This window comes from Odocoileus virginianus, chromosome 26 (genome assembly GCF_023699985.2).
Source record: "Odocoileus virginianus isolate 20LAN1187 ecotype Illinois chromosome 26, Ovbor_1.2, whole genome shotgun sequence".
NCBI lineage: Eukaryota > Metazoa > Chordata > Mammalia > Artiodactyla > Cervidae > Odocoileus > Odocoileus virginianus.
The window spans coordinates 44777865-44804957 of record NC_069699.1 but is presented as its reverse complement, the minus strand read 5'-3'; the positions used below and the strand labels follow the sequence as shown (position 1 = coordinate 44804957).

The 27093-nt window shown below is 63.8% G+C and overlaps 2 protein-coding genes across 3 annotated transcripts in view; one reads left to right on the top strand and one right to left on the bottom strand.

Annotated features, from left to right (window-relative positions):
* Nucleotides 1-427: 427 nt before the first annotated feature.
* STAB1 (stabilin 1) lies at nucleotides 428-26166 on the top strand. Of its 2 annotated transcripts, XM_020874201.2 has the most exons (69): nucleotides 428-653; nucleotides 4776-4912; nucleotides 5245-5360; nucleotides 5569-5654; nucleotides 5734-5803; nucleotides 6195-6290; nucleotides 6547-6657; nucleotides 6891-7087; nucleotides 7293-7423; nucleotides 7600-7724; nucleotides 8006-8085; nucleotides 8270-8407; nucleotides 8547-8687; nucleotides 8809-8871; nucleotides 9170-9283; nucleotides 9361-9414; nucleotides 9651-9731; nucleotides 10081-10239; nucleotides 10649-10711; nucleotides 10951-11046; nucleotides 11293-11379; nucleotides 11664-11775; nucleotides 12230-12416; nucleotides 12523-12616; nucleotides 12727-12885; nucleotides 14163-14258; nucleotides 14801-14896; nucleotides 15038-15085; nucleotides 15235-15365; nucleotides 15521-15632; nucleotides 16010-16087; nucleotides 16181-16279; nucleotides 16407-16505; nucleotides 16585-16716; nucleotides 16948-17076; nucleotides 17210-17266; nucleotides 17659-17742; nucleotides 18198-18393; nucleotides 18512-18607; nucleotides 18700-18745; nucleotides 18839-18915; nucleotides 19093-19218; nucleotides 19400-19473; nucleotides 19605-19679; nucleotides 19923-20045; nucleotides 20321-20368; nucleotides 20580-20657; nucleotides 20773-20919; nucleotides 21259-21399; nucleotides 21473-21532; nucleotides 21792-21968; nucleotides 22040-22126; nucleotides 22227-22376; nucleotides 22476-22532; nucleotides 22613-22814; nucleotides 23158-23307; nucleotides 23387-23491; nucleotides 23619-23726; nucleotides 23810-24003; nucleotides 24094-24238; nucleotides 24318-24451; nucleotides 24541-24706; nucleotides 24788-24897; nucleotides 24980-25099; nucleotides 25181-25330; nucleotides 25410-25514; nucleotides 25594-25740; nucleotides 25823-25939; nucleotides 26016-26166. In XM_020874201.2, exons 1-69 carry the CDS (start codon nucleotides 573-575, stop codon nucleotides 26070-26072), a joined length of 7707 nt encoding a protein of 2568 aa, XP_020729860.2. In that variant the 5' UTR covers nucleotides 428-572; the 3' UTR covers nucleotides 26073-26166. The 2 variants fall into 2 exon arrangements, with proteins under 2 accessions (XP_020729860.2, XP_070312076.1); XM_070455975.1 differs by lacking the exons at nucleotides 428-653; nucleotides 4776-4912; nucleotides 5245-5360; nucleotides 5569-5654; nucleotides 5734-5803 and having other exon boundaries at nucleotides 6285-6370.
* Nucleotides 26065-27093, bottom strand: part of NT5DC2 (5'-nucleotidase domain containing 2) — a 50147-nt gene continuing 49118 nt past the window's right edge. The window contains exons 11-13 of the mRNA XM_070455978.1: nucleotides 26642-26869; nucleotides 26497-26561; nucleotides 26065-26420 (exon numbers count right to left, since the gene is read on the bottom strand). Coding sequence (XP_070312079.1) covers nucleotides 26159-26420; nucleotides 26497-26561; nucleotides 26642-26869 — 555 coding nt within the window. The 3' untranslated portion in view covers nucleotides 26065-26158. The remainder of the gene's footprint in view (nucleotides 26421-26496; nucleotides 26562-26641; nucleotides 26870-27093) is intronic.

Below are 27093 nucleotides of genomic sequence, written 5' to 3'. Positions count from 1 at the left end.
CAAACTCAGTCGAAGGTGAGCAAGTGAAGCCGGGCAGGTGAGGGGAACAGCCTCCTCTTAGCACAGAGGCTGGCAGGTGCCCTGAGCAGCTGGACAGATGGAGGCAGGCAGACCCGATTCTGAAGCTGCCCTCTCCCCGACTCCCCAGAACCCCCCAGAGCTTCTGAATGAAACATGCTGGGCTTGTAGGGGCTTGGGGTGGGGAGTTGTCTGCATCTGCCCCTGAATGGGCTTCGCCAACTCTGATAGACCCCAGGCTTGTGGCTAATGGTGGGCTTGGAGGCTGTGATGCCAGGAGGAGAGTCCCGGGCCAGGAAGCCCCAAGCAGGGCCCAGGCATCCATGCAGGGGTCAGTGGCCAGCACCTTCCCTTCCGCCTGCAGGCTGCTGATATGCAGGAGGAAATCCTGGCGGGTTCCTGTTGGGGGGAGCTGGCGGGGCCTCCCGGCTGCTTTTAAAGCGCCTGCCCGCCCCGTCCTGCCTGCTTGCGAAGTGCCTGCCTCCTAGAGCTCGTTCCCCACGCCGCTGCCCTGATTCTGTCCCGGACAACGTGCCCGCCAGCTGCCACCGGCCATGGCAGGGCCCCGTGGCCGCCTCCTGCTCTGCTTCCTGGCTCTCTACCTGGCAGGCCTCAGCTTCGTTGGGGGGCAGAAGGTATGAGCTGGTCACCGGGGGGCATGATATCCAGGCTCTCCTAGCCATGGTGGGAGCAGGGAGGGTGTGCTCATGGAGCAGGCCCAGGGCTGGCGACACACGGCAGCTGCTTCTTGTCTGACCTTCTCTGAGCCGGACTGAGGGCTGGGCTCTTGTGCCCACTTCCCCAGGCTGAGGTCTGTGTTTTCGCGGCTTTGGGGTGGCAGGGAAGGTCAGCCTTCCCTCCTGTCTCTGGCTAGGCAGCTAGGTGATGTGAGCAGCTTCCCCAGGGCTCCCCAGCCTGAGGGTTGGGGGTATGGAGCCAGGCCCATCCCCCTGCCTGGAATGAGGCCCGGTTTCTCTGTGGCTCTGGCTTGGGGGTGGGAGATGTGATCACCCCGAACCTCACGGAGCTGACAAACAGAGGCTCACATGGGCCGTGCGTAGGCGTGCTGGGTGTGTGTGCACGTGTGTGTGCCTGTGTTCTGCCCTGAGAGTGCCCAGGGGCACAGTGAGGTCTATTCACACCCAGTCCTCCTGGGCAAACAGCAGCCACCAGTCACACCCTCACACCTAAGAGCGGCTGTTCGCCAAGCACACAGCCCTGGGCGCAGGGGTGTCATGCCTTCGAATCGTCTCAGTCCCCGAGCAGTGGGCCCTGTTCTCCGCCTGAGGCAGCCAAGGCCCAGGGATTATAGAGACAGGTTAGTCCTGCTCCGGAGTCACGCTCTGCGAGTCCGGATCCGGCCACAAGGAAGGAGCCGACAGGGTCTGAGGGTACCACTGTCGGGTTCACGTGCACAAGCCCCCTTCGGACTGCCTGACTGCAGATCCGCCCAGGCCCCATTGTGGGGACGTTATCCCGACCGGAGTTTCTGTAAGAGCCCCCTGCCCTCGGCATGAAGACAGCCCTCGAATCACTGACAGGCAGACTGAGGTCTTGCCCAGGGCCCCGCTGCCAGGCAGGACCAGCTGGGGACCCAGGCCCCATGCCACCATGGGCTCACTCATTCGCCTGTGGTCCCTCAGAGGAGGGGCGGGGAGAGGGGCCTCCCCAGCTTCAGGGTTGGGGACGGGCAGATCTGAGGCTGAAAAAGTTAGGGTGATGGTGTAAGAGCCGAGGGTTTCAGGCCATGCTGAGCCCTGCAAGTTGTTCCTGCTCCCTCCCTGCCTCAGTTTCCTCACGTGTACAGTGCAAGGGGATTTGAAAGGCCACCTCACGTTCTTGTGACAGGGGTCTTTGGAGGGATACTCAGGCTGGAAGTTTTTCCTTGTCACATGTGTGCTGCGTGCTAAGTCGCTTTAGTTGTGTCCGACTCTTTGCGACCCCGTGGACCGTAACCCACCAGGCTCCTCTGTCCATGGGATTCTCCAGGCAAGAATACTGGAGTGTATTGCCATTTCTCTCTCCAGGGGATCTTCCCAACCCAGGGATTAAACCCATGTCTCTTAGTCTTCTGCATTGGCAGGGGGGTTCTTTACCACTAGCACCATCTGGGAAGCCCTTTCTCGTCACAGACCACCTGTAAATCTGCCTTCTGGGGCTGGGGCTCAGCCAGCCTGGGCAAGGGAAGTGGGCTCTTGGGTTCTTGTCAGGAATGTGTCAACGCTGGCCTCTCAGCACTTTCAGCACCTTGTGTAGCAGGAGACTCACTGTGAACATTAGGAAACCGAGACTCTGAGGGGATGGGATGACTTCTGGATCACATAGTGAGGAGTAGGAATCTGACACACGGAGGTTCAGGCAGTAGAGTCAGGGAAGGCTTCCTGGAGGAGGGGGCTTAGCACCTGCCTATCCAAGTCTCACCCAGTACCCCTTCTGCTGGGTGCATGCTGCTAGAAGTGAAGCCTGCAGTCTTCAGCTGGGATTTGAGGGGAGAGGGACATTGATCTATACAGCAAGGAGAAGTTTGGTGGATCCCTTGGTCTCGAGGGAATTTGGGTTTTGGGCCCTAGATCCCAGCTTGGGGGAATTTCTTTCATCTTCTCTCAACAAGCTCAACACCTCGTGTCTCCTTAACTTCCCCAGCAGTGTCTCTGTGGGAAGCAGACGTTGCAGAATCAGTTCTGGATTAGGACAGGCAGGGGGGCAGTGCCCGCCCGGCTCAGACGGGTCCTGAGATGCCCTCAGGAAGAAGGGAATCTGATTCAGCACTCGGCTGGGATCCAGCTGCACTCCACCCAGTGGGATCAGTGGTGAGGTTGTAGGCCACCAGGCAGAGGGGGCCTGAGTGCCCACCTCTGGTGAGGTCCCAGAGAGGTGTGATTTGGTCACTGGTTTATCCATCCATCCATCACCGATTTACAGATGCAACATCTCATGAATGTGTATCCACTCCACCAACAGGGCACAGGTTCCAGTTTCTTCCCATGCCGGTAACTCGTGCCCCACTTAATGGAACCCCCTTCTGTCCAGGAGTAAGGATGGTGCCCTCTCGCTGGTCCCCAGGCCCCTGGTGATGGCACTGGCAGCTGTGTCTGGCCGGCCAGGTGGTCCTAAGGGGAACCAGCTGCATGCCAAGCCTTTGCCCTGAGCCAGCAGCTGCCTAGCTGGGAGTTGCCCAACTTCCTAGTCGCTCCCTGGGTCAGCAAAGCCCGAGCGTCAGGATGGGGAATGAGACCACAGGATCCAGCCTACAGCCAGCCTGAGGCCCCCCACAGCAACTTCCCTCTTTGCAGACCACAGAGGGAGCGGGAAAGGCCAAATCGCAGCAGTGGGGAAGAGGCTCCGGGCCCTTCATGTTCACCAGAAAAGGGTTCAGGCACTATTTCTCCTTTTCTCTCTCTTGGAGAGCCACACATCTGTGATGTGTTCTAGGAAAGAGATATTCTGGGTTCGCTCCCTTTGGAGTCTGTTCAGCATTTTTTAGATGGGAACTTCTCAGCTTCTCCAGGCCAGGCCTCAAGTCCCTGAAACCTCTCCTCATCAAAATGCTCCTCCCTGGGGTCTCTCCTCCCCCGCAGCCGAGAATGCCGCTCCAGGTCAGTGCTGGAGAAGGTTGGAACGTTGTTGCCATGATGGTAGCCCCAGTGGTGGTGGACTTGGAGCTATGAGGCCGGCAGGTGGGACTTCGGGCTTTCTTGGCACTTGGATGACTTTCTTCCCCTGTCCCCTGCTCTGTTCTCCATGCAGCAGTCAGAGGACCCATTGAAAACACAAGTGAGTCCTGGCGCTCCTCCGGACTCTACCTCCCCTCGCTGGCCTGGCCCCAGCCCCTCTGCCTGTCTCTGCCTCATCACACGCAGCCGTTTGCTTCTTCCCACTTCCTGGCTTTTGCCTCTCCTGTCCCCTCTGCCAGGAGCACTGCCTCTGACCAGTTTTCGTGCGTCCTGCAGGTCCCAGCTCAACTGCCGCCTCTGCGGGACGCCACATGGGTCCTCTCAGCTCCCTCACTGCCAACACTGCCCGCCTAGTGATGGGCAGTGGCCCCCTGGGTCCCAGCTGGCACGTGGGGTCATGGGTCAGGCCTGGATCAGGGCTTGGGGCCGCTCAGACTCCCTCCCACATGCCTGCTCATGTGGGTCAATTGCAGGCATGGTGCCGGCTGCTGGGCCTCTGACCTGAGGGAGCAAGCAGGGCCCTCGGCTGGTGGAGACATCAGTCAGCATAGAGCTCGGGATGTGCTGAGTAGAGGGCCGCTGGGCGGCCAGCCCCGCGGCGTGTGGCTGAAGCTCTCGTCCTACCTGGGGGTGGGATGGTGTGGCCGTGTCCCCCTCCCCAGCAGTGTCTGTCACTTCGTGTTTAGGTTTAAATGAAGGGTGAGGATGAGCACTAGGTTAGGAGTCTAAGTTCAAGTCCCTGAGCGGCTCCAGGCGAGGGCCACTTGCCCGGAGTTCAGTTCCTTCCTCTGAATCACCCAGAATGGAACAAAAACGGCAGATGCCCTTTATGTCAGAAGGCAGAGACGGGCTTCTGTGCATGCCTCCGGGCCCCCAGGCAGAGGTGCGCGGCTGTGGACGTGGGGACGCACTGTGTCAGGGGACAGCCTGTGACAGGCAGAGTCCCCCCAGACTCACCGCCTCCTCGATGACCAGATGGGGAGTCAGCGCCCAGAAAGAGGGGTGCTAGGCCTCGCTGTGATCACGAGTCCTGGCTGTGTGCAGCGTCCAGGCCCCTCACTCCAAACCCTGCCCCTGGCCCAGGTCCAGTCCAAACGCTGCGATGTGAAGACCAAGTTTGTCACTCACATACCCTGCACCCCATGCCCCGCCATCAAGAAGCGAGTGTGTCCCTTGGGTTGGATTCGGGCCTTTCCGGAGAAGATCTCACAGGACTGCCGGTGTGTGTCCCCACCGTTGCTTGCTTCCAGGGGTGTCCTGTGGGGTGGCAGGGGACCAGGAGGGCCTGGCAGGCCTGGGAAGTGAGGGCAGGGATTCATTCATCTACCTGTCTCTTGGCCCTTCCAGTGGGACAGAGGTAGGCAGGGAGAAAGGAGAAAGAGGCAGACCAAGTGCTATTTACTGAGCATCCGTGGTGGACCAGGCCCTGTGCTCAGCTCGGGGCCAGGAGGGAGAGATAGGGGGAGTAATAAGAGCTGCGGAGCCCAGGGAGGCTGGGCTGGGGGCTGCAGGGGGCTGTCCTCCTATCACCCTGCCCATCCTTGGTCCCCAGATACGAGGTCCAGCTAGGGGACTCTCTGTTGTCCATGAGCGGCTGCAGCCTGGAATGCTGGAAGGATGTGGTGCAGAAGGCCTGCTGCCCTGGCTACTGGGGGTCCCAATGCTATGGTACAGAGGTGGGGGGTCCCAGCCCTGCTCCTCATGCCCCTGCCTGTCAGCATGCCCCTTCATCTGGCTCATTTAATGCACAGCTTGGCCACCTGACTCTGGCTGCCCCCAAGGGAGGGACCATATCTGGGGCTGCCCAGAGCTGCTGGGCTTGGGCAAAACAGGGGTCCTCGGGACAGACCTGAGTTCTGTGATGGGGGGTTCACAGAGTGCCCCGGCGGTGCCGAGACCCCATGCAGCGGCCATGGGACCTGCCTGGATGGCATAGATGGGAACGGGACCTGCGTGTGCCAGGTGAGGGCCTGGTGGCGCTGGGTGAGGGGGGCGGGGCAGGCGTGAGGGGCTGTGCTAACTTGGTGCATCTCTCCACCAGGAGAACTTCGGTGGCTCAGCCTGCCAGGAGTGTCGGGACCCCAACCGGTTTGGGCCTGACTGCCAGTCAGGTGAGCGCTGGCCCAGCAGAAGGGCAGGGCCAGTGTCCACTTGGGGGCCAGTGTGGACCCAGTCCCTCCAACCAACCACTGTCAGACTCCCTCCCAGCTGTCCAGCCTCACACATCTCCTCTGGGGACATGAGCTTTGCTTGATCACATCTCTAGCCCTTGCACGTGCTGTTCTTGGAGGCCTGCTCCAGGCAGCCTTCCCTGAGCCCCCACATAGGCCAGGTGCCTGCCTTGGGCTCCCACCTCCCCTGCGGTCTTGCCCCACACCTCTGTCATCTGGAGGTTGTGCCTGCGGGCGCTGAGTTCTGGAAATGCAGAGGGCAGGGACTCGACATCCCCATGTGCCTGCTGGGTGGGGCTGGGATCCCACCTTCCCTGCGTGTCCCTCCCAGTGTGCAGCTGTATGTTCGGCGTGTGCAGCCACGGGCCGCATGGGGATGGAAGCTGCCTGTGCTTCGCTGGATACACTGGACCCCGCTGTGACCGCGGTGAGCAGCTGCTGGGCTAGCACTCCTCACCGGCCAGAGCAGGATGGGACCTCCGCCTGCAGCCCCACTTCCTTCTAAGTGTGAGAGAGACACAGCTGGCTGGGGGAGGAGTCATCTGAAACCTTCACCGCCCACAGGCCTAGAGAGGGTGGGGCCCTGGCCAGGGTCACATAGCAGAGTGGGCAGAGCCTCTTCGCTCCAGTGTTCCTTCTCAGCCTGGAACCGCTGCAATAAATCCTCTCCTTTCTCCACTCAGAGATGCTCAGTTGCCTGGCTCTGAACTGTCCCCGGAACTCCCATTGCTCTGAAGAGGCCCCCAGCTGTAGCTGCCTGCCTGGCTACACCCAGCAGGGTGGCGAGTGCCGGGGTAAGTCAGGGGTCTAGAGGAGGCCAGGGCCCCAGCTCAGGGAGAGCATCCTTTCAAAGCAGCAATCTGACCATTTTCAGGGAGGGAGAGCTGTCCCTGACAGAGGGAAATAGGGCCCATCCCCCAGGTGTGGATCAGCCTGCTCACCGTCTCTTGGCCATCCTGGTTAGAGGCTGTAGCGGGCGGGGATCCTGGGGGCCTGGCTCACGTGGGCTCTCTCTGTGCCCCCATAGCCTCTGACCCCTGCCAGCCGTCACCATGCTCCCCACTTGCCCAGTGCTTTGTGGGCCCCAGGGGGCAGGCCCAGTGTCGCTGCCCTGAGAACTACCATGGGGATGGGACGGTGTGTCTGCCCCAGGACCCGTGTGTCACCAACAACGGCGGCTGCCCCAGCAACTCCACCTTATGTCTGTACAGGAAGCCAGGCCAGGTGAGCTGGCGGCCCCCAGCGCTCCCCCCACTCACTCTGGCTGTGGGTCCGTCACGGCTCTCCTAGGAGCCTCAGCTGCCCCATTTATAAAATGGGAGGAGGATGGCAGCCTGCTTCTGGGAGGGTAGCCGTGGGGGCCCAGTGGAGCTCTCTGGGTTCTCATGGACATGGTGTCACCCCTACCCTTCCCGGCCGGGCGGGCCAGGCCTCCTGCTCATGTAAGCCAGGCCTGGTCAGCATTGCCCACGACAGCTCCGCAGGCTGCTTCGCCTACTGCTCCGCCTTCTCCTGTGACCGCTCGGCCACCTGCCAGGTGACCCCTGATGGAAAGACCAGGTGAGCACGGGGGCCTCGGGCTGGGCCCCAGGGACAGGGAGAGGGCCGCTGGGCCGGGACAAGTGTGTGCCCGTGTGAACCTCGGGGCTTGTGCAGAAGGTGGGTGAGGGTTGGGAGGGGGAGCCTGGTCATGCCCCCCCCAAGCTGACTGGTTTCTATTTCTACCCATGTCCCAGCTGCGTGTGCAAGGAGGGCGAGGTGGGGGACGGGCGCGCCTGCTATGGACACCTGCTCCACGAGGTGCAGAAGGCTAGCCAGACGAGCATGCTGCTGCGGCTGAGAGTCAGCTTTGCCATGCTGGGTGTGTGACCCTGCCACCTGCCTGAGACCCCGCCCCTCACACCCAGCATCCTTGGTGGACTCTCTGGAGATGCCTTGTTTCTCTGCCCAAGTGCTGTAGAAGCAGAGCATGCCTGGGGTGCATGATGGAGGTGGGAGCTAGCCCCCCAGATGCTGATGTCCTCATTTACCCGAGACCTACCCCAACATCTCCACCCCACACCTCCCACAACTCTCCAAGACCCAGGACTGATGCCTGCGGGCCTCCCAGACCCATTCTGACACGCCCCCTCCTGCCCCCAGACCAGGGCTGCCGGGAGATCCTCAGCACGTCAGGCCCGTTCACTGTGCTGGCACCACTCGTCTCCTCCAGGACCATGAACGTGAGCCCCCGCCTCCTCCCTGGACCTGCCCCAGGCTGCAGGGCCTACAGAGCGTCCCCACCACCCGCGCACTCTGGGGACCTAGCCCTGGGAGGCCCCCTGTCCCCACATTGCTTGGGCGGAGTGGCACAAAGAGGACCGCCCGCCCTGGGCCCACTCGGCACCCCCATCCCTGTGCCCGCAGGCATCCGTCGCCCAGCAGCTGTGCAGGCAGCACATCATCGCCGGCCAGCACATGCTTGAGGAGGCAGGGAGCCAGGCTCCACACCGGTGGTGGACGCTGGCCGGGCAGGAGATCACTGTTAGTTTCAGCCGCTTCAGGGTAAGCAGGAGCCTCGTCCTGGGAACCAGAGGAGTCACAGGTGGGGAATACAGCCCAGGAGGAGGCGTGGAGGCGGACAGAGCCTTAGGACAAGGGGCGGGTGTTTGGAGTCTGAGCCAATGATCTCATGTCTCGTCAGAAATATACCTACAAATACCAAGACCTGCCGCAGCAGACATTCACCATCCACAAGGCCAACTACCCAGCGGCCAACGGCCTCTTCCACGTCGTCACTGCCTTGAGGTTGCAGCCCCCACCAGAGCTCCCTGAGGACCCCAAGGTGAGCTAGCGTCCCCCAGCCCTGTGCCACTGGATGACCTGTGACCCTCACTGAGTTCAGAGAAGGTCCCGGGGCAGTGGGCAGGGCTGGAGCAGAGCCTCACGCTCGCGCCTTCTTACAGAGGACCATTGGTCAGATCCTTGCCTCCAATGAGGTGTTCAGCCGGTTTGAAACCATCCTGGAGGTGAGTCTGGGGGAAGGGTCCCAGCCCATCTGATCTTCTGGGTCAGAACCCCTCACTGCCCAGAATGTAGCTCCACAGTGCTCTGGGTTTCCGGAGTAGGACGGGCCTTGGCCCACTCTCCCATCCCAGAACCTGCCCATCTGCATTCTGAGGCTCTGTGGTAGTGTGAAGACATTGCCAGTGTCTCCCACTTACTTCTGGTGGGCGTCCCCTGCAGGCTGTGCGCCACTGGGCCCAGGCAGGACCTAGAGCTAAGAGCTGGCCACGGAGCCCCCAAGCCTCTTTCTCATCACTACAGAACTGTGGGTTGCCCTCCTTCCTCGATGGGCCCGGGCCCTTCACAGTCTTTGCCCCCAGCAATGAGGCAGTGGATGGCTTGCGGGATGGCCGCCTGGTCTACCTCTTCACGGCGGTAAGCTCATCAGAGAGACGGGGCGGGGGATATAGGGCCCAGAGCCTTGAGTAGCCAAGACTCCTCTCTCCTGCCAGGGTCTCTCCAAACTGCAGGAACTGGTGAGGTACCACGTCTACAACCATGGCCAGGTGCGAGGTCCTCTGGGACCTGCCAGCGGACCCCTGCCTCTGGGCCCTCAGACGATGTGTCTGCAGAGTCCGGTCTTCCCCGGGGCCCCTTCTCCTCCCCACTGCCATCTGGACTCTGCAGCACAGGGAAGAGTCTGGGGACCAAGGTGGTAGCCGCAAGTCACCTGGGCAGGACTGGGGATGGATCCAAAGTTTGGCCAGTGCCCGGCCTAAGGCCACCTTCTCCTCCATCCCAGCTGACCATTGAAAAGCTCATCGCCAAGGGTCGGGTGCTCACCATGGCAAACCAGATCCTGGCTGTGAATATCTCAGAGGAGGTGAGCTCCACAGGGATGGACTAGTGGAGGGGCTGGTGATGACCAGCCAGTGTCAAGCCTCTTTCAGACCTGCTGTTGTGCTGTGAGCCCAGGCAGGCCCTGGTGGGGGTCATGTGGGAGCAGGCACAACCCAAATCCCTCTCCTGGGTCCCAGCAATCTCGGGGGGGGGGGGGGGCTCCATGTGGCAGAAACCTCATGGATCAGGGTGTGGAGGCTGGAGCAGTTCTGCCAGGGCAGGAGTTGTTGCCAGGGAAGGGGTGAAGAGGTGGCCGGCAGGGTGGGCCTCAACAGCGTGTTGAGTGCAGAGGTGGGGGCCAGGCCGAGGATGCACTCTGGGCTCTGCCACAGGGGCGCATCCTGCTGGGACCTGAGGGGGTCCCCCTGCGGAGAGTGGACGTGCTGGCTGCCAACGGCGTGATCCACATGCTGGAGGGCATCCTGCTGCCCCCGACCATCCTGCCCATCCTGCCCAAGCTCTGCAACGAGGAGCAGCATGCGGTCGTGGCAGTGAGTGCCGCTTGCGTGGGGGTCATCTTCCAGGGAGAAGAGGCGCCTCTTTCTAGTCCTCTAGAGAGTGGGTGGCTCTGGGGCTTGGGCGTTGGCCCCACGGTTTGGCCTGGATGCCCCACGCCCAGCCCTCAGCAGTCCTCCTGACGGACCCTTGGCCTTCACTCACGCCTCTCCACCCTGTTCCCAGCCTCCCCGCCCAGGCCTCGGCTGCTCTCACACGAGCTCTCTCACCACGAGGCCTTCACCTTCTTCCCTCTGCCTGGAATGCCCCCTCCCCACTCCCCTGTCCCCTCCTGTGCTGGCTCTTCTCCTATCTCAGGCCTGGGCTCAGTGCCACCGTCTGAGGGTTTGCTAAATAACTAACCCATGACTCACCCTTCTCCCCTCCTCCCCCTGCCCTGCCCAGGGCTCCTGTGTGGACTGCCAAGCCCTGAACACCAGCACGTGCCCTCCCAACAGCGTGAAGCTGGTGAGCATCCCCTGGGCCAGTCCTTGGGGGCTGACTCCTGACTGCCCGGCGAGGTTTCTGCCCTGGGTCAGGGTGGGGAAGCTGGGCTGGGAGACTCGGCTGGCTCTGGAGGCACAGCCCCACTGACAGTGGAAGTGCCCGGCCCAGGGGTGGGGTTGAGGTCCTTTGACCTGGGCTGCCTGGCGAGGGGGCCGGCCCAGGACCCCTGCCTGCTGACCAGCCTGGCCCCGCCCACCCAGGACATCTCTCCTGAGGAGTGTGTCTACATCCACGACCCTACTGGGCTCAACGTCCTGAAGAAGGGCTGCGCCCACTACTGCAATCAGACCATCCAGGTGAGCCTGGGCATGGGACGCTCGCTCCCTGGTGACCCGGGGCACTGGGTTCTCCTTGGGAGCCCCCCAGGATGGCTGGGTGGGCTGCCATCCTCAGAGAGCTGTGCTGCATCCTAATGGTGGAAAAGGTGTCCCAGAGGGGCCTCGCCCACCCCCTGCTCCAGACACAGGACCAGGGAGCAGAAGTCAGCAGGACCGGGGCGTCAGTGTGGCCCCCAGCGGACCCTCAGATGTGTTGTCTTACAGAAACGTGGCTGCTGCAAAGGGTTTTTTGGGCCCGACTGTCTACAGTGTCCTGGGGGCTTTTCCAACCCCTGCTATGGCAAAGGCAATGTGAGTCCCCTCCTGCCCTGGCATGAGGGGTGGGGGGGCATAGGGGTGCCTAGGTTGAGCAGAAGTCACCCATGAACCTTCCAGGGCCAGGTGCCTTTTAGGGGGCTGGTTCTTTTGGCAGCATGTGTGATTCAAGGTCTCTTCCAGCAGGAGGTCTTCTGCAGGGAGCAGGAGTGCAAAGTTAGCCTCCTAACGCTCCCTGCTCCTGGGGAGAAGGGGTGTTGGGGGAGAGGGTGTGGATACTCACCTCCCAGTGATTGTTCTTGCCTCCTGCCCACCCCCAGTGCAGCGATGGGGTCCAGGGCAGTGGGGCCTGCCTCTGCTTCCCAGACTACAAGGGCATCGCCTGCCACATCTGCTCCAACCCAAACAAGCATGGAGACCAGTGCCAGGAAGGTGGGTGGTCCTGGCCAAGGCCCCCTGCCAGGGAGATAAAGGGTCTGCTTGCAAGGGGGTCTGGGGACTCCCAAGACATGAAATACAACCTCAGGAAGAAGGGTTCAGACCACAGATCATGGAGAAGGTTTTGGAAACACAAGCAGATGTCTGTTTGATCCATGCCAGAAGGACAACCACAGTTCAATCTAAAGCATGCAGGGTTTAGGTCAGACACAGAGAAGAACTTTCTGATGGTGTTGGGAGCAGGGCAGCTAGAATAGGGTGACTGCAAGCAATGAATTGCTCTGCTCTTGTTTCTTCCTCTCTCCCTTTGAGTCTGGGATGACTTGACTCTGCGACGCTGCAGTCAGACCTCTTCTGGCTGCTCCAGTCCCGGCATTGCCCAGCTGCATCCTGGCTCCCAGCCAGCCATACCTCTGCCTCAGTTTCCCTGCTCCATCTGCTCTTGCAGACTGCGGCTGTGTCCACGGTCTATGTGACAACCGTCCGGGCAGTGGGGGGGTGTGCCAGCATGGCACGTGTGCCCCAGGCTTCAGCGGCCGCTTCTGCAACGAGTCCACGGTGAGCTGTGGGTCCACGGAGCAGGCCCAGCAGTGCCACCCACATGCCCGCTGCGTTAACCAGGGTGGTGTCACCAGGTGAGGACATGGGCTCCCTCTCTGCCCCCCACCCACCGTGACTGTTTGTCAGTTTGCTCAGAGCTCCCTGAGGCTCACTGGAGGCCCTTCGCCCACCCACCCCCAGGTGTGTCTGTCTGGATGGCTTTGAGGGTGACGGCTTCTCCTGCACACCCAGCAACCCCTGCTCCCGCCCAGACCGTGGCGGGTGCTCGGAGAACGTGAGCCTGGCCCCTGCCCTGGAGACCTGACCCACGGGCTAGAGGCGGGACTCCCTCGTCCCCAACCTACCACCCTGCCGCCCTGAGTCCTTCATCCACGGCTCTCACAGGCTGAGTGTGTCCCTGGGGCCCGGGGCGCCCACCGCTGCACATGCCACAAAGGCTGGAGTGGGGATGGTCGTGTCTGCGTGGCCATCGACGAGTGTGAGCTGGCCTCGCGAGGCGGCTGCCATGCTGACGCCATCTGCAGCTATGTGGGACCCGGGCAGGTGAGCTTGGCAGGCCTCAATAGAGCAGGGTGGGGTGGGGGTGGGGGGACTCTCCCCCTAGCTCATCTGACTCTAGCAACATCCACTCTAAGAATTCAAGCTCAGGGTCTCAAGCCTCAGGCCCAAATGAGAATCCAGTTCTGAAATGTTGAGTTGTACAATCTGAAAGCAGCAGACAGGTAGGTGCTACGAGCCAGCATGAAGGTAACGATAGTTTGAGAGGAAGGTATGTTCCAGTGCCAGTCTAGGGCAGCATTGTTTCCAGACCAGAACGCTGTGGCTCCTGCCTCTCAGGGGTCAGGACTCTTATAACCAAGAATCCACGAGATCTCTGCTCTAACTGGCTGCTGGGGCTGTTGTCTTATGACAAGTAGCTCATCCACTCGCTTGATGGTTTCCCACAGATCACCAGCCACCTGTCACATGCGAGTCACTGTTTTAGATGTAGGGATTCAGTACTGAGCAAAAGCTAGAAGAGACCCCTGCCCCAAGGAGAGTGACATCCTGAAATCTTTAGACTTGTGCACATCCAGCTCTGGGACTTGGGAGTCTCAGACTCCAGTCACAGGATTTCAGAACCTGAAACCTTCCCTGTGAGGCCTGGTGAGCCTGAGGACTGGCTGGTGTTGAAGAATCGAACATGCAAGTTGGGAGGCCAGGCCTGGCTGTGTCAAGGTCAGCCTCTGGGTGGCCTGGGCTGGTGCAGGGACCCATGGGGCTCCCTCTGCTCCTGGACCACAGCCATGTGGCCTTAGCAGAGGCATTCAGGTGACCTGAGAGCTGGATGCGAACTCCATCAGGAGCTTTCAAGTTCAGAGCTGAGGATGGAGTAAGCAAGTGGAGGTGCCCCCAACATGCAGAGAGGGGCAGCTGAGATGCAGGGTTTCACTAGTGGCTCCCCTGCAGTGTGGACCAGCCCAGGGACACCGGCATTGAGCGAGGAGGATTGGGGCAGCCAAGCAGAGTGATGGGGTAGCCGGTGGGATCCCAGCCACCGTCTCTGGGCTGGCCTAGGCAGGACTTGCCCATTCACCTCATGCTGCAGACCTCAGCAGCCTGGCCAGGCTCCAGGCTCCATGGGAGGCTCTTCCCGACGGCATCACTTCCTGGGATTCTTCCTGAGAGCCAGTCTCCCTTCAGGGCCTCAGTCGCTCCTCGGGGATCTAAATGGGCCTCCCAAGCGGAGCGCGCCCATCGTGGGCTGAACAGCTGGGGAAGAAAGGGTTTCTTGCTTCTGGTGAGATGAGGCTCCCTGCCCCCAACCTCTCCGTCTCCAGAGCTGGTGCACCTGCAAGCTGGGCTTCGCGGGAGACGGCTACGTGTGCAGTCCCATTGACCCCTGCCGGGCAGGCAACGGCGGCTGCCATGATCTGGTGAGGGGGACCCTGAGAGGTCTCCGTGTCCAGGGGAGGCATCGGACGTTGGGGAGGTTGGCCCCAGCAGTGTCCCTGTCTCTGGTCAGGATTGGGATCCTTCTGTACCCCAAATCTGAACCCTGTCACCTGCTTGCCCATAAGACAGAGCTTTGATGCCTCCTCATGAAGGCTGCACCCCTGCCCAGACTCCATCCCCACTGCCCGTCCTGCCTCCCCGCCCCATACCTTTGGCCTGGCTAGCTCTTCCTGTTCTCAGCTCCGGCCTCTCCTGAGGGTCCAGGGCCTCCCAGCTGCCCCGTCTGCTGTGGTGGGTTAGGGTGACCCATGTCAAATACTCACTGGTCATGGGGGGCAAGGCCAGGCCCAGCAAAGGAGCTGCTTGAACACAGACTGGGTTGGGGGAGAGACCTGTGGTAGGGGTGGGTAGGCAGACAGACAAGAGGATGGGCCAGGGTGAATGGAGAGATGGAGGGGGGGATGCTATCCTGCTCGCCAAACGGGTGCTGAATGGAGGCCATGTCTCTGCCCTTCCACCCCAGGCCACCTGCCGGGCAGTGGGGGGAGGCCAGCGGCTCTGCACATGCCCCCCTGGCTATGGGGGTGATGGCTTCAGTTGCTACAGAGACATCCTCAAGGTGAGTGGTTCCCTGCTCTCCGACAGGAGTCCTCTCATGTACTCAGGGTTGGGGAGGGCTGTGGGGCAGTGCTCAGGGTCCCTGGGAAGGGGCTCAAGTCTGACCCTAGACAGGTGACTTCAGCTTTTTCTCTCCCTTCAGGAGCTGGAGGCAAATGCCCACTTCTCCGTCTTCTACAATTGGATCAAGGTAGGATCGGGTGGAATGCCGGGGCTGGGGACTCACATCCAGGACACGTAACAGGTGGGGGTGGAGGGCAGGCCCGAAGGCCGGGGACTGCGATCTCAAAGTGGTGGCTGCCTTCATGACTCCCATACCCCCACACACCGTGTGCACAGGGGGCCGGCATCACTCTTCCTGCCGACAGCCGAGTCACAGCCCTGGTGCCCTCAGAGTCTGCCATCCGTCGGCTGAGCACTAAGGACCAGGCCTTCTGGCTTCAGCCAAGGATGCTGCCGCAGCTGGTCAGGTGGGCTGCCAAGACTGGGCTCTGGGAGGGGGCTCTTGTGCAAGACCCAGCCCCTCCCCAGAGATCCTCAACTTGGCATGTATTCACCCTTTGGGGTGAAGTGTGTAGGTTACACTAGCCTGGTTCCATGGCCCCCCTAAAACATGTCCCTCCAGGGCCCATTTTCTCCAGGGCGCCCTGTCCGAGGAGGAGCTGGCCCGGCTGCACGGGCAGAATGTATCCACCCTGAACCCCGCCGTGCGCTGGGAGATTCACAACGTCAGTGGGGTACGTGGTGAGCTTTGGGCAGAAGGGGCCCTACGGGTATGGGCGTGATTCGAGTGGTGGCTGCAGGCTTCCTAGCCCAGGGCCCCCTCACCCGGCCAGGGCCGAGCGCAGACGCTGTGCTCAGGACACATTCGCTGCTGGGCAGCGTCTTCGGGTCCGAGTGACTGCCCGGCCGAGGGTTGTCTGTCCATTGTGCACAGGTGCATGTGCACACCTGTCCCCTCAGGCCTGGGCCCCAGCGAGGGTCTGTGTGCCCATGGGGTAGGTCCTGAGTCTGAGGGTGTCCCGGCCAGTTGGGTGCCTTGCAGCCAGCAGCCTCTGTTGGTGCTACCCCCACTCTTAAGTGTCTACATGAGCTCTTCCCTGCTGCCTTCCAGAGGGTCTGGGTGCAAAACGCCAGCGTGGTTGTGGCTGACCTCCTTGCCACCAATGGTGTCCTACATGTCCTCAGCCAGGTATGGCTGGAGCGGGGGGGTGTGTGCACCGGGAAGCTTCTAGTCAGGCCGAGGGGCAGGGACGTGCTGAGCGGCCCCCGTGCTCCATGCCAGGTCCTACTGCCTCCACGAGGGGCTGTGCCGGTGGGGCAGGGATTGCTGCAGCAGCTGGACTCCGTGCCCGCCTTCCACCTCTTCCGGGAGCTGCTGCAGGTAAGGGCGGGCGGAGGAGGGGCGTCTGGTCAGGGATCCCTCCCCCTGGCTGTGTCCAGGCTGCTGGCTCCCGGGGTGAGGACTGAGGGCGAGCGGGCCACCCCTGACGCCTGTCCCCTGCCCCTAGCGCCACAGGCTGGTTCCCCAGATTGAGGCTGCCACCGCCTACACCATCTTCGTGCCAACCAACCGCTCTCTGGAGGCCCAGGCCAACAGCAGCAGCCTGGTGAGACCACCGGGACCGGGCCACCGGGGCAGGCCAGCCTGCCATCCCACGGCCCCTGAGCTCCTCCTCCTCGCTCCAGGACGCGGACGTCGTGCGACACCACGTGATCCTGGGCGAGGCGCTCTCCACGGAGGCCCTGGGCAAGGGGGGGCACCGCACCTCCCTCCTGGGGCCCGCCCATTGGCTTGTCTTCTATAACCACAGTGGCCAGGTTGGCACCGGGCGGGGGGCGGGCAAAGGAGACCCTGCGCCGGGCACCCCGCCCCGAGCACCCCTTTCCTTTGGGGTTCCCCCACCGGGGCACCTCCAACATGTGGTCCAGGGATGGCCTCCCCAGCCCATGGGGTTACGCCAGGTCTGGGTGCCTCCCTGGCCTGCAGCCCCTGAGGTGAGGGTGGGGAGGGGGTGGGGAGAGGGGCTCAGCCTCTGCCCCCCGCCCCAGCCCGAGGTGAACCACGTGCCGCTGGAAGGCCCTGCACTGCAGGCCCCTGGCCGCTCGCTCTTTGGCCTGTCGGCGGTCCTGACGGTGGGCTCAAGCCGCTGCCTGCACAGCCACGCAGAGGCCCTGCGGGTAAGAGGCCAGGCGGCAGGGGGCAGTGAAGAGCCGGAGGCGCCGGCTGGAGGGAGGGCGCCTGGGGAGGGTGGGAGAGCTGCTGGAGCCCCCGCCCCAGGACCGCCTAATCCTCTGCCCTCTTTCTCCTCAGGAGAAATGTGTGAACTGTAGCCGGAAATTCCGCTGCACTCAGGGCTACCAGCTGGAGGTGAGAAGGGGCCCAGCTCATTCCGTCCCTGCTTCAGCAGCTCTCACGCGCCCGAGGTGTCCAGGTTCCCCTGCCCAGCTCTGCTCACCCGGGCGTGGGCTCCTGGGCAGTGTGAGCCACTTGACTTCCCTGGAGGCCCGGAGGCCTGGGTCAGGTCTGCCCAGAGGAGGCCTCACCCAGACCGGCGGCCTGAAGCCTTTCCCCTGCAGCCCATGCCTGGGTCTTGCCCGCGCTCTCTTCTTGGGGTCTGTCCTGGTCCTTCTTTGACCCTTGTGGTGTCTGTCCTGCTCACCTGTCTCACCTGCTGATCACTGTAGTCTGTCTGTCTCCCCATCCACCACCTTGCCCCTCCCTGACCGCTGGCTGAGCCTTCTGCCTGTCCCCGTTTCCAGGACACCCCCAGGAAGAGTTGTGTCTACCGGTCTGGCTACTCCTTCTCCCGGGGCTGTTCGTACACATGTGCCAAGAAGATCCAGGTTTGCCCTGAAACAGGCCCCCCACCCCACCCCCCAGCTTTGACCAGAGAGGAGAAGGTGGGAGGGGGCCAGGGCAGGAGACCAGATTAGGCTTCAGGGGCAGCGGCGGGGGCTGGGACGGAGATGAAGCCAGAAGCCACGGCGGCGCAGAGGAAGGGGACGGGAGAGAGGGCTGAGGTTGGAGGGGCTGGTGTGTGTCCCTGAGGCCGTGTCTCCAGGGACTGGGGGTGCGGAGCAAGGGAAAGGGCTCAGCCTGGAGCTGACTGCACCAGCCAAGCCCTGGGGGCAGCAGTGGGGCAAGCTGTGCCCCGCACCATGGGGTCCTGCCTGGCCCTTCTTTCAGTTCTGCTGCGGAGGCTTGTAGAGGGCAGGCTCCGTTTCTCTGTGGCCCCAAGATGCCCGGCCCTGCCGCCCCCCCGGTTTCCCACACCCTGATGTCCTCACACCCCCCGCAGGTGCCCGACTGCTGCCCTGGCTTCTTCGGCACCCTGTGCGAGCCGTGCCCGGGGGGTCTGGGTGGCGTGTGCTCGGGCCACGGGCAGTGCCAGGACCGGCTCCTGGGCAGCGGGGAGTGCCGCTGCCGCGAGGGCTTCCACGGGACGGCCTGTGAGATGTGCGAGCTGGGCCGCTACGGGCCCAACTGCACCGGAGGTGAAGCCGGGGGGTGGGCAGGAGAGGTGGGGACGCTGCCCGGAGCAGCGGGCACGGAGGCCCTGGGGCAGGGCACCAGCTGACGCCTGTCACCCCCCACCCCCTGTCCTGCTCCCAGTGTGTGACTGTGCCCACGGGCTGTGCCAGGAGGGCCTCCGCGGGGACGGAAGCTGCGTCTGCAATGTGGGCTGGCAGGGCCTCCGGTGCAACCAGAGTGAGGAGTGGCCCCCCGGGGAGAGGGGTGAGTCCTGGGGAGGCGGTTCCGGGGTCCGCGTGGTCAGAACCATCATCCTCCTACCCCTCCAGAAATCAGTGGCCCTCAGTGCCTGCAGAAGTGCGACCCCAACGCCAAGTGAGTGAGCTCGGCCCTGGGGCCGGTGGGCGGGGGCGCTGGGGCCAGGATGGGGGGCCGACAGGCCCACCTGAGCTGTTGCTGTCCCCCCAGCTGTGTTCAGGACTCGGCTGCAGCCCCTGCCTGCGTCTGCGCCGCGGGGTACTCGGGCGACGGCGTCTCCTGTTCAGGTCCAGCCACTCCACTGCCCCAGAGCCCTTTCTGCGCCCTTTAGATCCAGTCTCTGTTCCCTCTGGGGTCTCACCCCTGCCCCTGGCCTTCCCCTTTCTCCCCTGCGCTCCTCCTGGTCCCTGCTGTCCCACGCCCCCCCACCCTGCTCATAGCTCTCTGGGCCCATCTGCCCCTAGTGGTGGACCCGTGTGCGCATGACCACGGCGGCTGCTCCCCCCATGCCAACTGCACGACCGTGGCGCCTGGTCAGCGGACGTGCACCTGTCTGGACGGCTACACGGGCGATGGCGAGCTGTGCCAGGGTGAGGCTGGGGGACCCCACCAGGCCCGACGCCAGCTTGGGGTGGGGTCTGGCTTCAGTCAGACCAGGACGGGCTGGGGGGGCACACGGGAGTGTGGGTGCTGAGAGTAGGGGGTGAGCACCCGGATGGATGGACAGATGGACAGAGGGGCCACTCCTCATCCCAGCGCCTTTTCCCCCAGAAGCCAACAGCTGTCTCATCCACCATGGGAACTGCCACATGCATGCCGACTGTATCTCCACAGGCCCCCAGCAGGTGAGACAACTGGGGGAACCGCACACTGGGGCTGGGCCGCCCCCCACAGGGTGCGGCGCTCCTCGAACAGGCCTTCGGAGGGGCGTGCCTCCATCTGGCAGCCCCTCTCCTCTGACTGGGATCTGTGACAGGTCTCCTGCAGCTGTCGCGAAGGTTACAGTGGGGACGGCATCCGGGCCTGTGTGCTCCTGGACCCCTGCTCCCAGGTCAGGCCCCGAGGGCACCCCCAGTGTCAAAGAGAGAGGGGCTGGGGAGGGGCGATCAGCCTTCCGGAGCCCCAGCAGGGTCCTGAGGGCCTCTGAAGGGAGGGCCACTTTCGCCACAAGGTCAGGTCTGATCAGGAGGAAACGGGGCTCTGGGGCTTGGACAGGGGAGCTCGCGGCCCCTTCCCCAGGGCTGGCCGAGGAGACCTGGGAGTCACTGCTGCCTCTCTCCTGTCCCCACCGCAGGACAATGGAGGCTGCAGCCCCTACGCCGTGTGCAAAAGCACTGGGGATGGCCAGAGGACGTGCACCTGCGATGCAGTCCGCACAGTGGGGGATGGCTTCACCTGCCGAGCCCGCGTCAGCCTGGTAATGATGCCTGGGGGGACCCCGACCCGACCCTGGCAGTGCCCCCCATGGGCCTGAGCCATGGTATTGGCTATTGCTCCTGACACCTGACTCCACCTGGGTCTGACCCAATTATGGTCCATGAAACTGGTTCTGATCCCAGAGCAGACTGCCCTGGCTTTCCTTTCCTCATCTCTGCCTTGGCCAGACCTTGGGCTCCTGGTGCTGGAACAAGCACCAAGCCCTGACTGCAGGCCGACCAAACTCTGAGCTGACCCTTGCCTTCCCTGCCTCAGGAGCTGCTTCGGGACAAGCACGCCTCCTTCTTCAGCCTCCATCTCCTGGTGAGTGACCAGCTGGCCTCCACATCCTTGGTCTAGCCTGGGTCGCTCTGACCTGCAGGTCCCACTTATCTCTGGGGCCTTGATAGTCTCATTTGGTCAGAGCTGGCTGGTTTGGTATCTGAGTCCAGGACTTTCCTGAAATATCAGTAGATGCCTCGAGTTGGTCCCAAGTTGCCTTTCTTCCCCTCAAGCTGTTACCCTCTCCCCTCAGGAATACAAGGACCTCAAGGGGGATGGGCCTTTCACAGTCTTCGTGCCGCATGCAGATCTAATGGCCAACATGTCACAGGTAACAGCCCTTGGAGCAAGGCTGGGGAGGGGTGGCCCTGCTGGGCTGTGGGCACTGCCTGGGCACAAGAGGTGGCAGTAAGGGCCCCCTGGTACCCGCGTGACTCCCGCTCCAGGACGAGCTGACCCGGATCCGCGCCAACCGCCAGCTTGTGTTCCGCTACCACGTCGTCGGCTGCCGGCAGCTGCGGAGCCAGGAGCTGCTGGAGGAGGGCTACGCCACTGCACTCTCGGGGCATCCGCTGCGCTTCAGCGAGAGGGAGGTAGGCCCCGCTCCGCCCGCCCCGACACGGGCTGGCCACCGACCCAGGTCTCCACTGCACTCAGCGTCCTCGCCCGCGCCTACAAGACCCTCTCACCTTCCCAGGGCAGCTTTCCTGACAGGGTGACTCCAGCCCTGGCTGCTACCTACTACCAGCCAGGGGCTAGTCCTGGGCTGGCCCAGTGTCCGTGGGGCTCCCACCAGCCAAATCCAACAGCTGCTTCCCTGGGCAGGAGGCGAAACCCGCCCTCTGCCTTGACCCTGCCCACTTCCTCCCCCAAGACTTGCCCAACCAGGCCCCCCACCACTTGGCTTCCTTCCACCCCGGGCCCACCCCCAGGGCAGCATCTACATCAATGACTTCGCGCGTGTGGTGAGCAGCGACCAGGAGGCTGTGAACGGTGTCCTGCATTTCATCGACCGTGTCCTGCTGCCGCCTGAAGTGCTGCACTGGGAAGCTGACGCTGCCCCAGCTCCACGGGTAGGACCTGGGTGCGGGCCTGGGGCCCTCGCTCCCCTCCCGACCTCGCTGCTCATTGAGCCCCTGTCCCCAGAGAAACTTCACTGCTGCTGCAGAGACCTTCGGTTACAAGATCTTCAGCGACCTTGTGACGGTACTGCCCCCGCGTGTGAGCTTTGCAGTGTGTGCCCATGTGCACGTGTGAGTGTGTACACGTGGGTGACTGTCAGCGTGTGTGCTGACACGTGCCCGCACACCTGACTACACGCATGTGTGTCAGCCTGGGATGGCTGCAGAGGGGTGTGGCTGGTGGGAAGGTCACCCGGGTCCCGGGAGGCCCTGCAGTGCAGGTCCCTCCATCAGCCCACTGGCTTCGGCCGGGGCTGTGACCGCCACACCTCCTCTCTCACCAGATGGCTGGCCTCCTGCCCCTGCTTCAAGATTCCTTCCACAGGCCACTTACCATGCTGTGGCCCACAGATTCCGCCCTACAAGCCTTGCCTCCCGATCGCCAGGTCTGGCTCTACCATAAGGACCACCGTGACAAGCTGGCAGCCATTCTGCGGGGCCACGTGATCCGCAACGTCGAGGTGGGTGCACCCCCAGGGCGTGGTCCCTACTGCCTGCCCACCCAGCTCCAACTCTGGCTCCATGTGTTCAGGCCTTGGCATCTGACCTGCCCAACCTGGGCTCCCTGCGCACCATGCACGGGACCCCCATCTCCTTCTCCTGCAGCCGCGCACGGCCGGTGAGTCTGGGGAGGAAGCTTGAATGAGGGTGGCAGGAGGCAGTGGCCCGGACAGTGGGGGTGCAATACACCTGTGACACTCCACACCCCTCCCCGGCAGGGCGAGCTCACGGTGGGAGAGGACGCCGCCCAAATTGTGCAGCGACACCTGCCCTTTGAGGGGGGCCTGGCCTACGGCATTGACCAGCTGCTGGAGCCGCCTGGCCTTGGTGCCCGCTGTGACCGCTTTGAGACCCGACCGCTGTGGCTGGTGAGGGAGGCCATAGGCCAGAGGCGGAGGGGGGGGCGTCAAGGCCACTTGGCACTGTCCTGTCCACCCTCTCGACTTGTTGCCTTCCTTTCCTCACAGAAAGTTTGCAGCATCTGTGGGCTGGAACCCCCCTGCCCTCCGGGCTCACAGGAGCAGGTAAGGGGCTGGGCGCTAGGTGGTGGGGCCCGGGAGGGCCCAACAAGTGCAGGTTTGCAGCCTGATCCCTCTTGGCCCAGGGCAGCCCCGAGGCATGCTGGCGCTACTTCTCCAAGTTCTGGACGTCCCCTCCGCTGCACTCCTTGGCCCGACGCAGTGTGTGGACCCGGCCCAGCCACTGGGGTCAGCCCCAAGGCCTGGGCAGAGGCTGCTACCGCAACTGTGTCACCACCACCTGGAAGCCCAGCTGCTGCTCTGGGCACTATGGCAGCGAGTGCCGAGGTGAGTGTCCCGCGGCTGCAGACTCCGCCGACCGGCCCTCCCAGCTCCTAAGATGGCCGGGGCACAGCTCTGGCCGCTGAGTCTCAGAAAGGGGCTCAGGGTGGTCAGGCTGGGGGTGAGTGGACCCACAGGAGAGAGTGTTCTGAGCAGAGGTGGCTGTGTAGGTGGTATGGGTCCTGGTGGACTGGGCTAGGGGTCCGGGTGTTCTCCAGGGCACTGCGGCTGCTTGTGCTGGAGCCTCCGCTGCCGCTGGGTGGAGGATGGAATGTGTCCAGGCTAGGGGTGCAGGTGCGGGGCTCCTGATGAGGCCCGACCTCACCCCCCTCCTCACCCCCTCCCCGAGCCTGCCCTGGTGGCGCCAGCAGCCCCTGTAACCACCGTGGCACGTGCATGGACGGCATGAGCGGCAGCGGGGAGTGTAGGTGTCACGCGCGCTTCGCCGGCACGGCCTGTGAGCTCTGTGCCCCGGGAGCCTTCGGGCCCCTGTGCCAAGGTAGGCTGTGTGGCCCGGCCCGGCCCCCTGACCGCCTTGGCCCGTGTGCCGATACCGTCCTTCCCGTCCCTCCCCCCAGCCTGCAACTGTACTTCCCACGGCCGCTGTGATGAGGGCCTGGGGGGCTCCGGCTCCTGCTTCTGTGAGGAGGGCTGGACGGGGCCACGCTGTGAGGTGCAGCTGGGTGAGTGGCCCTGTGCTTACGCCCACCCTGCACACACCAGTGCGTGCCCCAACTGCACACTCGGATGGAAGGGCGTCCAGGAGGGCAGCCACTAACCTGGATGTGTGGGGTGGGCCCTGGGGGACAGAGCTGCAGCCTGTGTGTGCTCCGCCCTGCGCACCCCAGGCCGTGTGCCGCGTTGGCAACAGCTGTGAGTGCGGCCTGGGCTACGAAGGGGACGGCCGCACGTGCGCAGGTGAGCAGGGGTGCAGGGGTGGAGGGCCCACTCCCCTCCCCTCCCATTACCCGGTCCAACCCCGCCCTCCCGGCCGCCTCCAGTGGTGGACCTGTGCCAGGATGGGCGTGGCGGCTGCAGCGAGCACGCCAACTGTAGCCAGGAGGGCACAGCGGTCACCTGCACCTGCTGGCCAGACTACGAGGGCGACGGCTGGAGCTGCCGGGCCCGCAACCCCTGTGAGGATGGCTACCGCGGGGGCTGCAGCGAGCACGCCGACTGCCTGAACACTGGGCCGGTGAGCAGGGGGAGCCAAGCCACCAGCTGGGGGGAGCCGACTTTGGCTGCCCCAGGCCCTGAGGGGTGCCCACCTGCTCTCCTGCCCCAGAACACGCGGCGCTGTGTGTGCCATGCCGGCTACGTGGGCGATGGACTGCAGTGTCTGCTGGAACCCGAGCCGCCCGTGGACCGCTGCCTGGACCGGCCACCTCCCTGTCACGCGGATGCCGTGTGCACCGACCTGCACTTCCAGGGTGTGCTTCCCCGCCCCTTCCCCACACCCCTGCTTGACCCGGCAGTGGCCCACTGACCGCACACCCCTCCCCTCTGCAGAGAAGCGAGCTGGTGTCTTCCACCTCCAGGCCCCCAGTGGCCCTTACGGCCTCAACTTCTCAGAGGCCGAGGCGGCTTGTGGGGCCCAGGGAGCTGTCCTTGCCTCTCTCCTTCAGCTCTCTGCTGCCCAGCAGGTATATGGGGCCTGGGAGTCTGGAGCCAAGCCTGTGGGGGCCCTTTTCAGTTGGGCCTTGGGTCTCAGCCTCTGCTTGTCCTTTTACAGCTGGGCCTCCACCTCTGCCTTGTGGGCTGGCTGGCCAACGGCTCGGCTGCCCACCCCGTCGTCTTCCCCGCGGCAGACTGTGGGGATGGCCAGGTGGGCGTGGTCAGCCTGGGCGCCCGGGAGAACCGCTCGGAGCGCTGGGACGCCTACTGCTTCCGCATGCAAGGTATGGCCGCCCCCCCAAGCCCGCTCACTGCTCTGCCTCTCCCTGCTGACCCACTCACTCGCTGTGCTGCCTTCCCTGCAGACGTGGCCTGCCGATGCCGCGATGGTTTCGTGGGTGATGGGACCAGCGTGTGCAATGGGAAGCTGCTGGATGTACTGGCCACCACTGCCAACTTCTCCACCTTCTATGGGGTACCCAGGGGCCAGGGGCATGGTGCGGCGGGGATCTTTATGGCGGGAACCCACCCACAACCCTGTGTCCCACCATCTCCAGATGCTACTGGGTTACGCCAATGCCACCCCGAGGGGTCTTGAGTTTCTGGACTTCCTGGATGACGAGCACACCTACAAGACACTCTTCGTCCCTGTCAATGAAGGTTTTGTCGACAACATGGTAACATGGAGTGTGGGGAGGGCAGGGCCTGGTTCTGCTTTCTGTGGTTGGTCCACGACAACAGCTGTGCTGTGCCCGCAGACACTGAGTGGTCCAGATCTGGAGCTGCACGCCTCCAACACCACCTTCCTGAGCACCAATGCGAGCCAGGGGGCCCTGCTTCCCGCCCACTCGGGCCTCAGCCTCGTCATCAGTGACCTGGGCCCTGGCAACAGTTCTCGGGCCCCTGAGGCGAGTCTCGAGGTGGCCCCTGCCCTGCTGGCCCAGCCCTCACTGATTACCACTGGGCCTGACTCCGGTCTCCTTACAGGTCCCAGGGGCAGTTGTGGTCAGCCGTGTCATCGTGTGGGACATCCTGGCCTTCAACGGCATCATCCACACGCTGGCTAGCCCCCTGCTAGCGCCCCCGCAGTCCGTGAGTTGAGCATGGACAGGCACAGCGGGGAGGGGTCAGGGGACCGCTCCGGCCAGGTCCCTGATGCTCTTGTTTGCAGCGGGCAGTGGTGGCCTCGGAGGCCCCGCCTGTGGCAGCGGGCGTGGGGGCCGTGGTGGCTGCTGGAGCCGTCCTCGGCCTGGTGGCCGGAGTCTTCTACCTTCGTGCCCGAAGCCAGTCCACAGGCTTTGGTTTCTCTGCCTTCCAGGTAGCTGGGCTGGGGGCTGAGGGAGGCGTGGGGCCTGGGCCAGCAAGGCTGCCGAGGTCTCAGGACTCACCTGCCTTTCTAGGCAGAAGACGATGCTGCTGATGACTTCTCCCCGTGGCAGGAAGGGACCAGCCCCACTCTGGTCTCCGTCCCTAACCCGGTCTTTGGTAGCCAGGAGGCCTTCTGTGAGCCCTTTGATGTGAGTGTGGGGCTGGGGGTGTTGGGAAGGGGACCCACTCTTGGCCCAGACACTAACCGATGATCCTCCCCGTCAGGACTCGCTCCTGGAGGAGGACTTCCCCGACACACAGAGGATCCTCGAGGTGAAGTGACGCAGAGGCACGAGGGAGACGGCTTTTATTGCCCGGAGAGGGCGGGACAGGTGGGGCGGGGCCTGGTCCAGACAATAAAGGTACTCTCAGCGGATGTGCGCCATGTCCCCCAGGAAGGGCGTCTTCATGCAGCCCGTGCAGAGCTGGTCCATCCAGAGTGGCGCCTCGTGCTGCAGGGGCGTGCGGCGCGGGTAGAAGGTGAAGTCCACGCGGTAGTTGAGCAGGCAGCTGAGGGAGGCCATGTAGAGGTCGGAGAAGCGCACGAGGCGCCGGGAGAAGTAGGTGGGGTTGTGGAAGGTGCGGAAGATGCTCCCAAACTGGGCGTTGAACAGGGCCTTGGTGACGCACCTGCCGGAGGAGACACGGGCACTCGGGGGGCTTCCAGGGGGCAGGCCGGGGCCGCCTGCCCGGGCCCCCCACTCACCTCAGCTCCTGCCGCTCCTTCATCCAGGCGGCCAGCACCTGCCGCGACTCGGCGTCCTGGTAGGTCTGGGGGAGACAGGGGTGTTGCTGGCTGTGAGCGGCCCGGGGCAGCCCCGCCGCCGCCGCCCCGCGCCTGCGGCCCGCACCTGCATGCGCTCCAGCAGCCCCGTGAGCGCCTGCTGCCACGTCAGCGAGTGCATGTACTGCTCCGTGTTGATGATGCGGATCTCGCGCTCCAGCTCGGGGATGATGGCACCCGTGCGCCAGCCGTGTCGCAGCATGAGGTCCGCCAGGTCGCTGTAGAGGTGGTCCCCGAAGTAGAGCACTCGGGGGCCGCGCCACTCCGTCAGCCGCAGGAAGTCAAACAGGTTTCCCTGGGGGGGAGGGGGGGGACACAGCTACGCTCACTGTGCCGCGGGGGCTCCCCCGGGGCTCTTCCCGCCAGGCCTCCCCAGAGGCAGCGAGGCCGGATGCAGGGCTGCCCTTTCCCGCGGCCTCGTGGGCCCCTCTGGGCCCCGGCCCTCGGGTCTGCCCGGGGCAGGAAGGCCTCCCCGCCCTGTGCCCTCACACCCGCGCCAGCGAGGGCTGGAGTCCACTC

Coding starts and splice junctions, on each gene's coding strand:
- STAB1 (XM_020874201.2), top strand. CDS start 573: ATGGCAGGGCCCCGTGGCCGCCTCCTGCTCTGCTTCCTGGCTCTCTAC. Junction 14,259..14,800: donor ACGGCGGCTGCCATGATCTG/GTGAGGGGGACC, acceptor CTTCCACCCCAG/GCCACCTGCCGGGCAGTGGG. Junction 19,474..19,604: donor TCTCCACAGGCCCCCAGCAG/GTGAGACAACTG, acceptor GATCTGTGACAG/GTCTCCTGCAGCTGTCGCGA.